Genomic DNA, 14543 nt, shown 5'->3' with positions numbered 1-14543 from the left:
CGGCGGCGGTTGGGGCGGCTGAGGCGGGGGGCGCGGCTGGCGGCCTCGGGAGCGGGCTCGGGGTCCCTCTGCTCCGCTCCCTCCCGTCCTCTGCGGTTTGCGTCTCCTGCTGACCGGGGCGTACCGCGGCGAGGCCAGGAGCGGCCGCCCACCCCGTGCACCGGAGCCTGGGTCCGAACACCCGGCCCAGCCCGGGTCTTGGATCAGGTAAAGGGAGCTGGAGGTTCAACGGGAGGTATCGTAGAGTCGTTAGAATTGGAAGGAACCTCAAAGATCATCTAGTTCCAACCCCCTGCCCTGGGCAGGGACACCTCCCGCTAGACCAGGTTGCTCAAAGCCTCCCCTGCAGGGGGCTTTCTGGGCTGCCAGCGCACATTGACGGACGGGCGTGTGGAGCTTTTCATCCACCAACACCCCCGAGCCCTTCTCCTCGGGGCTGCTCTCCAGCCATTCTCCGCCCAGCCTGTATTTGTGTGCTTGGGTTACAGCAGTGTGCCGTAGGACATGAGTCTTGTCTAGAGAGCTCCGAGGCGACAGCAGCGAAAAGTGCAGGGCCGAAGGGTAACAGCATCCGCAATCCTCATGGGGAAACTGCAGCTCCCCTTGGGAGCCTGCCCAGCTTGCAGTGGGGCAGGAGGCAGGCTGTGCCTCAGAGCAGCACCACCAATGCATCCTCAGTGCACCAGCTTCAAAAGGAAAAAAAGTGACTTGCTTTAGTTTTGGGTGGGTTCTCAGCCATGGGCCTGTCTGCTCTGAGTGAGATCCACGGTGGGCACAATTTAAGATAAACTCTCCCAGCCTTTCAATGGGATGAATAGCCCCGGATTGCTGGCTCCAATCGTTTACTCATGGTCTTTTTATCTGTAACAGGTTGTCCTGCTAAGGCTTTTACACATTTTGCCTGGAAGTTGGATTGTAAGTCAGATACCAACTTGGCTGATGTTTGTCTAAATCACATATCTTAAAATGCAGTCACAAAATGGAGACTTGGACAAAGACCTTGGAGGGGAGGTTACTGCACAGGAGGTGTCAGGAGAGTCTGTGAATGACACCGGTAACAAAGCTACCCAAACAGAAAATGAAGGTAATTCTATCAACACAGGTGAGACCTTCCAGCTGGTTCACTAGGGTGAATTTAGGGAAATTTAGTGAACATAAAGCCTAGAAATCAAGTCTGCCATTACTCTTCTGGGTACAATATGAGTTTATTGTTTCTCCCACTGAAGTCACTGAAAATCTTGCTATAATTGAGGCTTCCTCAATTGCTATCTTCTTGTGCTTTTTTTTCTGTTTCATTTTCTTCTTGCTGGAGAGAAACCTTTCACTGTGTTTCAATCATACAGCTAGCCTGACCTCTAAATGCTTTTATTACAATCATATTTAAATGAGCAGGCACAATCAGCTTGTTTGCACTGTATCTTTTTTAAGTGTACAGACTGCAAGTGCAACTAGAAGGTGCAGAGCAAGAATCTGAAGAGAAGGGTATTGAAAATGCAATTAATCAAAGGCAGTCTAAAGACAGCTTGAAGGAGTATAGCACCGGAGACACCTTTCAACGAGCGCAGAAGGGTGAACTTTTAGAGGAGCTAGACTAACAAACAGTGTTTTAGATGTCTCAGATACACCATTACTGTAGTCACTTTACATGCAAGTTAGCAGTCTTTTTAAACTCAAATTATTGTTAATTAAATGTAATATATAGTAGCTGCCTAAGACCATAAAAACATTGGTGCCAGTACTTTATTGTCACTGTACGTTATAATAATCTTAAGATTGATGGGTACTACCTGACTTCTAGATCTAAAAAAAATAAAATATGCAAATTTCAACAATTTATTTTGCTACTAATTTTACTACTTTGCCTTCTAAAAAAGTTGTTTCCTTTCCTTAAAAATGTCAGCAACAATTCTTTCTTAAAACTTATATTCAAAAGCTCTTCAATATTTCTTTTAAGTAATTGCCAACATGATACTTTTTCCCCACCCATGCTGTTAAATTACAACTTGTTTTCTTACTTACAAAGATGTTAAAACTCAAGAGAAAGCCATCAACTGTATGTCCAGAGCAGATCAACAGAATGGACAAAGATCAGATCAAAGGACAAAAGAGAAGAGTGGCTGTGTAAGGTAACACATTATTTGTGGATGTTTTTTATTTAAATCGTGGCATCACTGAAGTCAATGGGAGTTTCACTATTCGACATGTTAATGTTAGTTCAGGAGAATAATTTTGAAGGTGAACTTGAGAATAATCGATAAATCAGCAATTGGTGGTACTTCCAGCATCTGTACAGCTTTTTTTTTTTATGTTCAAAGTAGCAGACTACATTCTAATTACATGATGGATCTGGAGAAAATTGTGCAAACTCTCGTGGGAGTCTTGTCAGCGGATTTGACCATTTCTCAGCATCAGTTCAGACAATACATTGTATTAATTCATCACAATGTAAATATTAAAGTTGTCAAGATAGTTTTTAGCAGAAGAAATACAGAGGTATCTCAGATTGTTAGCAATAAGACACATCTCCTTTCTGTGATCTGGCTCTGATTTTGGTCCAGCCTAAACCAGCATATGCTGCAATGGCTGTTAATTAATAGCTATGAAATGGGATTATTCTCGTGTTATCTGTGACTAAGCACATTGCAAGCAAATAATAAAATTAAACCCTTATTTGGTACTATTTAATAACATGGTTGAAAGTCTGGTCATGTGGGATAACACAATAGAAAACAATGGGATATACTGCAAACAGCTAGCATACAATAATGTACCTGGGATGAAAGTACAAGAAAACAGTCTATATTTAAAGATTTTGATCACAGTTTATAAATTTTTCATTCCTTCAGAGATTTACATGAGGCACATTGGGTTACAGGGCAGTTATAGGCTGACAATCATATTTTATATTGCCCCAAGAACTCTATTGACTAATTGACTACAGTTTTGTTCTTCAGCAATATTGAGATTTTTAGTCTAGTAAGTAAATAAATCTAAAAGCAAATTCATTATGAAAGGTTTAATCTCACTGCCTTTACTCAAGTTTTTTAGTTATTTTGAAAATATCTTAATGCCAAGAAAATCTTCCTGTTACAGACCTTAGGCCTACAAATACATATGACCACAAATGCAAAGTTCAATTTGTTAAGATGTAATTTAGAAGTAGAAAATAATTTTGGATCATTTAACATTGTACTTTTGCAGTATTTCTTTAAGTGAGGGATATCTATTAGAAGTTTTATTCTGGAATTTTGTTTTACAGAATCTAATCTTTCTAAGCAGGAAGATACAGATATTTTCTGCTTTGGAATGTTTTGATAAATGTTTTCCTGATGGATTCCCAAGTTTCTTGTCTATAGTGTTACTAAATTTTATGTAGCCCTGAACACCTTGTCTCCAAAACCAGTGTCCTATCATTCTTTGCAAAGTCCCTGCTCGGGGACTACCAAATTTATGAAACTGTTGACCCAGCGCTGTCTAGCACAGCGTCCCAGATAAGGGTGTAACACCCCATCAGCTGCTCTTTGCTGCCATCCATTTCTGTTTGCAGAGTTTTCAGGCTCCCTGTGTACTTACCACTTCAGGGGTTTGCTGTCCTCTTGGCTGTTGTGTGCAGCTTTGGCCTCGTTTGGCCACTGTTGGCTACCAGCCCAAGTGCTTTGCTCCTGCACCTCTGCTGTTCCACACTGTAGCTTTCTGCCCAATGCCTCTTGCCAAGTCCTCTGTCTCAGTGCTATTTCAGAGTTGGCATTTCATTAAAATGTTAGGTTGATAACTATTGATTTTTCTAGTCTGAGAAAAATGTTGTGTATTGGCTATGCCACCAAAGGTCCTGCACCAAAGCAGCAAGGATTGGAGCAAAGAACTGGAGAGGAGGGAACTAGAATCTAACACGGAATCATGCTGCTCTTTTCCAAGAGGGTGGACTCCCTAATCCCTACCCACTTACCTATGTACTCTGTTTTTTATCAGAAGAGCTGGGAGCTCACTTCAAACAGATAGAAATGGAAAGCCACTCTAAAAAAAAACTACTGCTTTTTTATTTGGAGTATAGTCTTGAAAGCTGTAGCTATTTCTCTTGCATAAAAGAACCATTAATGGTGTTGCACTGAAATCTATTAAAAACCCAAAGATTTTAGAATGTGCACTGAAATACATTTTTTGTTTTGCTTCTGCTTCCCATTATTATTTCAGAATGACAAAAAAGATTCTGCGAGATATCTGTAAACAGCAGAAATTATACTTGACCCCATACTTAAATGATACACTTTACTTGCATTATAAAGGTAAGATGTGGACATGACTGTTTAGATTTATCATTCTAAGTTGTATTTTAGCAGAGAATCTTATTTTATGGCTCACTGAAGTAAGATACCCAATAATTCTTTTAAATTAGAAACATAACTTAATTTTATATAAAATAGTGAAATTCTGAAACAAAATGAGTCAATATGAAGGCCGAAAAGTGAACTGATTATAGACCTAATTCACTTTGTGGAGTCATTCAAAGGATCAATAGCAATCGAAGGGCACTTTTTTTTTTTCCAGAATAGTGGCCTCTGAGAAATGTCTTAAAATACTGGTCTAGGTTACATTCAGAGGAAAATATATGTATTTCTTTTTAAATGTGTTTGTATAAAGAAGCTGCTTTCCAGCTCTAGGGACTTTTTTACTGCTAAATAAAAATGGTCAGGAAGGAAATGAACAGTGAAGACTAGCTGCATGTTCTCAAATACTACTAAAAGTAAAAGAAGTTGCTAGAATCATCCTCTTGTGATCTTCCAGCAGGTTTTTGCATGATACGGTTAGCTGGTTCAGATTAACATAAGAATTGTTTTAAATAAATAGAATGTGCTACATCCACCTTCTACCTTTGGCCTTGGTTTTGCTATTTTCTCAATATGTATTATTTGAGCATCTAAAGGCCTGCACCAGATATAGACCAGAACAGGTACCTTTATGGTTTTGCCTGTTACGGGCCAGGTACTGTACCATTAATTCAGTGGAAATATTGACAGCAACTTGAGTACAAGCATTCTCACAGGCTGTTTCAGCAGCACTGGTTTAATGTCATTTACTCTTCCAAAGACTTGTTTTCAACCGATTCAATTTCATTTTAAAACATCTTTTTCTGCAGGATTTGACCGCCTGGAAAACCTGGAAGAGTATACTGGATTGAAGTGTTTATGGCTGGAATGCAATGGCTTAACAAAAATCGAGAATTTGGAGGCTCTGACAGAGTTGCGTTGCCTCTACTTGCAACTCAATTTAATTAGCAAAATTGAAAACCTTGAACCCTTACAAAAGCTGGATTCCCTCAATATCAGTAACAACTACATTAAGACCATTGAGAATCTCTGTAAGAACTGCGGGTGCAGCATGTTTTAACCTATAACGAGCCCATATTCCTAAGCTTTGCCTAAGCTAAGCTATTATTAGAGGCACTAGTTTCAATGTTCTTTTTTTCATTCATGTTAAAATTTTGTGCAATATCCCACACGAGGCTTCTACTGAAGAGTCAAAGCTATGTATTTTAATATTTAAATAGATGAGAAAACAGGAAAGACATAGTAATTACTTTCACATAGATGCCTAGGACAATTAAATCATTTTTTCTCACTTCTTAATAGTATCTCAGTACTTTCCTGTGTTGCAGACAGGCTGACAATCCAGTTTTCACCATTCACTTTACAGTTAAGATGTGCTTTGGCAGTTGCAGACATAATTACCAAATCTTTTATGTCTGTTGAAAGATTTATTCTGTCTTCAGCAGAAAATAAAAAAGAATTCCTCTACATTATGATTCGTGAACGTTGGGAGTAATTCAAAACACAAGTTCTTGCTTTTGTGTAACTGACTAGTTTGAAACATGAATTAAAAACATCCACCATCCTAAAGCCAAACAACTATTTTTCCCGGTGTGAAGAAGGCAGCTTTGGAGGCCTGGCCAAAAAACGCATATATTAGAATAACGAACCTAGGAAAAAAACTCCCAATTCAATATCAACAATTATTTTGACAATGCAGTTTTCTGCTTGCTCCAGAAAATCCTCTGTGAAGCACTGACTCTTACCTTTCATTGTCTGGCAGCTTGTCTGAAAGCCCTGCAGACTCTGCAGATCGCTCACAATAAGTTACAAACAGTGGAAGACATACAGCACTTGCAAGAATGCCCAAGTATTTCTGTCCTTGATCTTTCCCACAACAACATAAGTGATCCCAATATTATAACTGTTCTGGAGACCATGCCTTATTTGGTAAGTGGGATATAGATGGGGGTTTGTATCATGTATATGGGGGAATCCTCCCATTAAATGGTTTTCTCAGTAGTACAGTGCATAATAGGTATCAGTCTAAAAGACAAGTTATTAAACATTATTTGGGTTTTTTGTAGATTACCTGCGACATGCAGGATGTTTTATTCACTTCTCATTTTTGAAATGATAGGGAAGGTGCATATCCAGATTGGGGGTTCTTTTGCTGCTCAACTTTAAAAATTGTTTCCCTTGTTTCTATAGCATGTGCTGAATTTGATGGGAAACCAAGTGATAAAGAAAATTGCTAATTATAGAAAGACACTTATTGTTCGGTTAAAACAACTAACATACCTGGATGACAGACCAGTTTTCCCAAAAGATAGGTAAGAAATAGAGCCATCTTTACACAGCACTAAAGCTCAAATGCTAATGAGCATAATCCATGTTTTGTCAATTTTGTTGTGGATGGAAGACTTGACTGGTACAATTTATTGAAGGTGGGTGACTTGTAATACAAGATTATTATACTACAGGGTTCTACTTCTAACACACCTAGAAAAAAAACATGTATTTTTTCACAAGAGGATTAATTCTTGAACAGAATTGTTTTATGCAGTCTGTAGACTAGAGGCAAACAGAAACTGAACAAGTGCCTGGAAAAGAGCCAAGATGAGCACTCCTGTAGATCTCTGCCAGTGTCATCACCAGCATTTGGATATCTTTGTTTCTTTTGTTACAGTTCCACAAAAGAGATACGATACATGTGCATCTCTGTTGTGTAAAGGATTGCCATTGCTATATGCTTTTTTTTTTCCTATTGCAGCTATTTTATACTGTTGCAAACTATTTTAAATTTCTCTTTCATTATAAAGATGGAGTTTTTTAGCTATATTACAGCGAGCTTTTTGTTTTTATTAGAGCCTGTGCAGAAGCCTGGGCTGTTGGAGGGCTTGAAGCTGAGAAGGCAGAAAGGGAAAAATGGGAAACCAGGGAGAGAAAAAAAATTGAAGATAGCATCAATGCTTTAGCAGCAATCAGACAAAAAGCAGAGGAAAAGAAAAGACAAAAGTATATGGAAGAAAGAGATAAAAGTGTAAAATGTGGAAATGGAGGTGCAACAGACATCTTAGAAGGTTTGTTGTTACTATTTTGAAAGATGCCTGTGTCTGCTTCGATTTGAATGTTTAAAATAAATGAATAGTTCCTAAATGTTCAGAAGCAGGCTGATGCGATTTTTGGAATATGTTCATAAATCTTCTTTTCCCATACTAAATACTTTATTAATCTTGGTGCTTCTTAGATTAACCACAATTATTTTAAGCAGTCTTCACCTTTCTCCCTACTGATGAAATAGAAAAACAACAAACGACTTTCTGTCTCAGCATTTCAAGCTCTTGTGCCCTTCACCAGAGCAACCAGGTGCTGGTCAGGGTTCCAGCAGGCATTCATGGGTGGAGGCAGGCACCCACCTAATACTAGATAATTGTTTACTCTTGAGTTTTCTTTAGATGAGTTTTTTGCTGGGGAACTGTATTTGCTGGGGAGTTGAGATAGATAGGAAAACCTACAACATTGCTGCAATCTTGGGAGGACTACTGATCCACAAATAGCTGCTGAAACAAAGTGGGAGCTTTTGATGCATATTTTAGGCCAAACTATTAAGACCATGTAATAAAGTTTGGATATTTAGAATGAGTAATGCTAGATTAACTCAGCAGTTGTAATGAACTTGTTTCTTCTGTACTAGTACCTGCAAATACAGATGACAGTGATGGAAATTCTAATGCACCAGAGACTTCAAATATAGCAGAAGAGGAAGAAACTCAAGAGAAGAATGAGAAACTTAGAAATGAAAATTGTGATGTCCGTGATGAAGTGACAACACTTCTACCAAATAAGGGAGATAACACAGATTTCCCATCTGGAGATACTCATGCTAGGATTCAAGAGGATGCACAAGAATCAGACTCTTACAGGGACTCAAACTTCAACAAGACGACAGATGGTAATGTACACAGTGAAGAATCAAACCAAACTGGGGAAGCAGAGACGATGAGCCAAACTCTGTTTTAGTGTAGCACCGCCTCTGCCATGATTCAAACCGATTCATAGATAAGAACATCTCATTAGATTTCCACAGGGACTGTTGCCATATATAAAGTCTTTTATTCACTTAGTTCTCTGCATCTGACTATTGTTTATTCTGTAGATCTGCCAAGAGAGAAGGCAGCTACTGAAAAGGCCACGCTTGCTGAACTGGATGAATATGCTGAAATTGAAGAGATCAAACTGGAGACACCAGAGAAACTTTATCTTGATGTATGTATTGGATTCAGATTTTGGGAAGTTCAGATTTGAGTATTGTCTGCTCCCAAATTAATTCATGTAACATCCTGGCTAATAAAACTACATGGCCAAGTTTCTAAGAATGGTCTACCATTAGGAAAAGTAAAAGGAAAGAACAAAAAAAAGAACCAAAGTAAAGTTGTAGGGGGTCTTCATTCTCTCCAGTGTAGCGTGTGTAGAGAATTTACTGCTGCTTCCAAAGTTTATTTTGTCCTTTGGCCATAAATCACCTGAAGTTGGCCTTGTATCTCTGTGATTTCTCTGGAGAAGTTAATGAGGTCTCTCATTTAAAAAACAGAAATCACAACAAAAGGAATCTAGGGGATACATATGTACTTTTAGGCAAAACTCAAATGAAATATGTAGTTGAAAATGTGAACTATTGCAGAAAAAGCATAAGGAAGAAATAGCCACCCACTCATTGTAAATGTTAGCTAGCAGTATTAGATATTATAAATTAATTCTCAAAATACAACTTTTAGTTATATTTCCAAGAAAAGCAGAATGTGCATTATTCGGGTATATAATAAGCAATTGACATTTGTAATATCTATTATCTAAGATTATCTATTATCTAAATCTTATCTAAGATTTCTATGTGATGATGCAAACATTTAAACATGTTTAATCACATTTAACTGTGAGGAGGACATGGATGATACCACTGGAAAAACAGTCTTACTTCAAAGGAGAACTATTCAGTATGTCCTAGTTGTGACACTGCTGCTAAACTGACGGTGTCAGATCATGACATAAGTAGCAATAACAAACTTCTGAGCATATGCTTTCCCAGAGCACTTAATATACTCTTTGATCCCTTCTACTGCCACTGTTAACTGAATTTTTACTAGAATGTTTTAGAAAAGTGTCTCAGATCTTTTCTTTGCTCTTTAATTTCCCAGGTCAAAATTCCACGCTGTTATTGGAGGACTCACCTCACTGCTTCAGTAGAGTGTTTATTGCTGCATCCTCCTGTGTGGCTGGTTTTAATTACAGGTTTAACAAGGGTAGTAGAGAGGACTGGCAGCAATTCCAAGTATATACAATATTAGTTTTATAAGCAGATCTTGCAGGGTCTGAACTAAAAGCTTTAAAGGAATAGTGATACTGTAGGTAACCCCAAGGTGAAGATCTCATAGATTTAGTGTTTTCCCCTTGGTGCTATATGGCACCATAGCACGCTCTTTTGATCAAACTTTAACACAGTGTAAAAGGAACGCTTCAACATGCATGCGTGGAATTTCTCTTGACACATAAAAAGTGTGACTATTCTAATTCTACAGAAGAAAAAAAGAAACCCAGATCACACACATTTCAGTGTTCTGTGCTACTTCATTATCCAACAGACATTTAGTAATGGAAAGAGCTTCTCCCAGTGCCCTCCAATACTTACGCTATCGCAGATTTTCCGAAGAGACTTAGTGCTGCCATAGCAGGCAATGGCTGTGACAGTGCCAATGGTGAGAAGCTCTGGAGCAGCACCGTCGTCTTTATTCATATCCTGGAGTCAGCAGATGGTCTCAGTAGTAATATAAGGGAGAAAAGTGGAGGAGGATTTGTAACATGGTGGTTGTGACATCTCTCTGTCAAGCAGAAACAAGCCCGTGTTGCTGCACATGCCCTGGTGGTGTTTGAACTAGGAGAACTTTTAGTAAGTGATTTTGATTTAAGCTGCAAATGCAGCCTACTGATTGGAACAAGACTAGCAGCTATTTCACTTTCCTATTGACATCAGATTCCACTCAGTAGCATTAGTCTCAAATCTTCATTTGTACATTTTTAATGCAATTCTTGTAAACCCATGGGACTTCAGAACGTGCTTCACTAGCTACAACCACATCAGGAAACAGAAACTTCTTTGTTCATTTTAATTCTGTAATAATTTTCACCACACAAGACAGTACAGGCTAGATGTACCTGATGCTACCGCACCAAGCAGCGTGCTACAAAATCATTAGGCTCTAAAAACACCTAAAACCAAAAGGAGATGCTTCTACCAGTATTTGCCTACACTAAAAAAATGACAAAAAGGGTATTACTTTCTACCTGTGATTTTGTATTCCCACCCTCTTAATTTTGCTTTTGTGTCAGCAAGCGACAGTTGTCTTGGGTAATATTTTCTAACGGAAAGCTGAAGTGATTGGACCTGTCTGAGGAAAACCAGTTCTCAGCAAGTTTGCAGTTCTATACCCTTAATGATGAGGCATTCACAGTAAATCATTGTTTTATTAGATGTATTTAGGTTAACAGAGTTTACTGACAATCGGTTTCAGATCCTTATTTGTTTCTTACCCATAAAGATGGGTTGCAGTTGAGATTAAGTCTATTGAATAGATAAGAAACAGCTTATAGACATAAACCACGTGTACAGCTTCTCCTTTAACACCATGTTTGCTTTTAAGATCCTGTTAATGCCTTGCTGTTTATCCTTTTATCTCCTTTTTTTTTCCTTTTTCCCCCATAATCACACAGTATAGTAGAAAACTGCATTCAGTTTGACATTGAGGTTATTGCCTTCCTGTCTTCTATTTCTGGAGACAGATGAATTTTCCTTTTCCCACGTGTGCTTAACAGAGGTGACTGTCATCTCAGAGGGTGACAGTGCAGTGCTCCTGACTGTGGCTTTTTACCCTGAAAAGCTTTGCTTTGAAGGAGATTCCCAGTGAGCTACAGATGTCGTTTTTTTTATTGGTTAGATCAGCTTCTTCCACTGATTAATGATCTTGTGATTGTCCTCAGGAACTGCCCGATTTAGAAGATACAGATGTAAGTGAATTTCCACCAGAAGAGGAAATCTTTATTCAAAAGGTAAGATTCTAATTAATTCCAGTGATGAAGCTTCCCTAAACACATTTACAAATGTTTTTCAAAAAGACGATAATTTATGAAACGCTGTTTTGGGAAATGCAATCAGTTTTGCATTTATGAACTAAAATAATGGACGTCTCAGCAGATCTTCTCTATCCACTTGTAAATCTTTTTTTAAATTTGAATTTTCATATTATTGCATTGCAAGAATAGGGGAATTAAAACCTAAGATCAAGTAATGCAACAGTTAAATAAGATTAATTTCTTAGTAGCATGTAGTGTTTTAATGAAGATTACTCTTAAAATGTACTTTACCAGTCCTGATACGCTGCAAATAGATAATCAAATCACCTACTGCTGAATAAAATCAGACTTTTCAACTGAAAACACAGAGATTGAAATTCCTCTGCTCCACTTGGGGCTACTCGGATAGAAGCCCACATGAGCTTTGTGCTGTGCTCAGACTGATCTAGGCAACAGCCTGTAAACAGAAACAGAAGAGGAAAAAGAAAACAGCAAGGATTAAAAGCCCAGCTCTGGTTCTAGTGCTGCTGTTGACTCATACTTGCTTTGCTGCAGAGAGAGGCTGATGCAGTACATGTTTTCACAAGTCCCTCGAAGATAATGCAAATTTTCCGACAGTCAGTGCAAGGCATGGCATTTATTTGCTTTTTTGGCCATGGACTCATAACAGTGTTGCAAAATGTCTTGGCCAACAAAGCCTCCAATTAAGATAAGGGAAGGGAACAAAGAGTATTATTGAAGGAGTAAGTGTTGAGCAACTCTCACGCTCCAAAGGGTGTTCAGCTCTTAACTGAAGCCAGATGCAGATGTTATTCGGGTCCCTGAGTTTGGAGGTAAGTAGTAGAACTGAGCCCACACGTTGCTGAAATGGGTCTTCTTGTTAAGAACTGGTAATAGTTTATGGTCAGTTCGTTGCTAGTGCCTGAGAAATAGTTAACCCAAGATTCGTCCACAAAGCAGCGGAGCTGTGGGCATGAAGCACATGTCCCATACCTCTTGGGAGAACAGCACAGCAAAGCTGACAGCTGTTACGGGAATCCAAGAGGTATCTACCCACCTTTTAGCTTTTACATCTAGAGTAATGTATTTTTAACTACGTTTTCTACCTTTACAGCAGGAATATCGCCCAAAGATTGAATTAATTTCTGAAATGACAAATGACAGCGATTCTGCATTAGAAGAAAACAATAAAAGCATGTTTGAGAATTCAGTAGGAGAAGTTCCAACAGCAATTTTTTCAAATATGTGTAAGATACATAAAGAGCATGAAATGGAGCACTTAAGATCCCTTGTTGAAAGCTTCGTTACAGAGCCTGCTAATTCAGAAAGATACCCAGAGATCAAAGATAAACAAGCAACCCCCTTGAAACCCTTGATACAAGAGGTTGTCACTGAACCCCAGGATAATCTGCTATTGTCACCAGTCTGCAATCAAGCAGATGACCCAAGCCCATGGGAAGGGGACAGCAAGATTACAGTTGCTTGCTCTGGTAGATGACAGTAACATAATTAAGTGACACAAAGGAAAAGGTGGGTGGCACATTCACACTAAAAGTAAGGATTTGTTCAGCTCTTGTGGAAAAAGTTTTATCTCCACTGTTAGTTAATTTCACTGAATGTTTAGAGTTGGAAGGGACCATAAAGATCATCTAGTCTAACTCCCCAAGAATCACCTCTTTTATTTATGTGCAAATTCTAATAAATTAGGAATTAAAGTGCTATTTTCTCTTTTTCTGCACAGAAGTTCTTGCTGAATTTTATTTAAATGGTTTTTAAAAATTGGGCTCTACAGCTTTTTTTCCAGTATTAAAGACCACCAGTAGGTTTCATTTGCATTCTGCCTTCATGCTCCAACAGGGAACGGCAGCAATGGAGAAGTACTGTACCTGGCTGAGAGTAAAGGATGTCTTCACAAAGCACAAGGTGACAATGACCCCTGAGAGTGAATTAGATTAATCCCTTTGAAAAAAATAACAGACCAAATGTGGTTATTCTCAAAATGCAGAGTTCCGCACTGGAACCGTTAGTTAAAACTGACATAATGCTTATTTTGACATAAAACCCACCACCTTCAGCAGAAGGACTTGGTGTTTCCAGCAGTCCGAGGCTGCTGCAACCTCCAGCCTCCCACCTTCAGGGCAGAACTTGTGGTTGTGTCAGTGTGAAAAGAGCTCATGATCCCCTGTGACCCGCAGGGAGCCAGTGCGTGTGTCCCCACTGCCAAACCTGCTGGGGTTCCATGGCTCCAAGCCCTCCAGGGCAGCTGGCAGCAGTTGCTACCTCTGAAAGTGAGGGCATTACTGTCTTAAGGTTAAATTCCACTCTCTTATGTAATTTTCCCCCTTGCATCCTTCTAGAAATTACTTAGTTAAATGTTTATATCTTAGGGTGTCCTGGGTCTGGCGGGGATAGGGTTAATTCTCCCCAGGACCTAGCAGGGACACAGGTATTCCATCCCATGTGAGCCATGCTCAGGGGGTAACAGGAGCTAGCCGGGGAAGGGGAGGGGCAGGAAGTCATCCCCCAGGGGAGCGGAGCGGTCGGGGGCGTCCCGGGTGCGATCGGCAAGCGGTGGTATCGTACTCGTGGCTGTGTATTCCTCTGTCGGTGTTATTATTGTTGTTGTTTCTTGCTCTCCTTGCTGTTCTGTTAAATTGCCTTTGTCTCAACCCACGAGTTTTTGCCTTTTTCTTCCGATTCTGCCCTCCCGGCCGCGCTGGGGGGGAGGGCCCCATCTGAGCGAGCGGCTGCCACGTGGTCCTTTGTTGCCGTCTGAGGCTAAACCACGACAGTCCTTTTTGGCGCCCAACGTGGGGCAACTCGGAGGGTTGAGATAAAAACAGATCTGACCAGAGTGTGCTAAAAGGAATTTGTTATCGGTATTTATTGTATTATTTACTGGGGACAATGTTGCTTCGTTTGTTTTCATGGCTGTGTTATGTAAACTCTTACATGCTCTATGTACTCCCCGTGATGATGTTTATCACTTCTGGGAGAGGGATCAGGATTATAATTTTGCTGTCCTGTGCGATATCAACTTATGATATGATAGCATCACTGTTCAGATGGTTATGTTGGGTTGTTTATTTGGCACTGCTTTCCTGCCCATAT

The 14543-nt window shown here is 39.5% G+C and overlaps 1 protein-coding gene across 1 annotated transcript; it reads left to right on the top strand.

Annotated features, from left to right (window-relative positions):
* Positions 1–876: 876 nt before the first annotated feature.
* Positions 877–13372, top strand: DNAAF1 (dynein axonemal assembly factor 1). The gene is made up of 13 exons (XM_074158140.1): positions 877–1102; positions 1429–1569; positions 2024–2126; positions 4192–4283; positions 5135–5356; positions 6088–6254; positions 6516–6637; positions 7173–7387; positions 8002–8259; positions 8464–8573; positions 11340–11408; positions 12550–12903; positions 13295–13372. Exons 1-13 carry the CDS (start codon positions 967–969, stop codon positions 13370–13372), a joined length of 2067 nt encoding a protein of 688 aa, XP_074014241.1. The 5' UTR covers positions 877–966.
* The last annotated feature ends 1171 nt before the right edge of the window (positions 13373–14543 follow it).

Source organism: Numenius arquata, chromosome 13 (assembly GCF_964106895.1).
Source record: "Numenius arquata chromosome 13, bNumArq3.hap1.1, whole genome shotgun sequence".
NCBI lineage: Eukaryota > Metazoa > Chordata > Aves > Charadriiformes > Scolopacidae > Numenius > Numenius arquata.
Note: the sequence above shows the minus strand (reverse complement) of the source record. Positions and strands in the feature narration are given on the sequence as shown.

What these genes read in the sequence shown, in the direction of transcription:
- DNAAF1 (XM_074158140.1), top strand. Translation starts at nt 967, where the DNA reads ATGCAGTCACAAAATGGAGACTTGGACAAAGACCTTGGAGGGGAGGTT. An exon ending in CTTTCAACGAGCGCAGAAGG is followed by an intron (nt 1,570 to 2,023) that starts GTGAACTTTTAG and finishes TTACTTACAAAG; the next exon opens with ATGTTAAAACTCAAGAGAAA. An exon ending in CCAGTTTTCCCAAAAGATAG is followed by an intron (nt 6,638 to 7,172) that starts GTAAGAAATAGA and finishes TGTTTTTATTAG; the next exon opens with AGCCTGTGCAGAAGCCTGGG.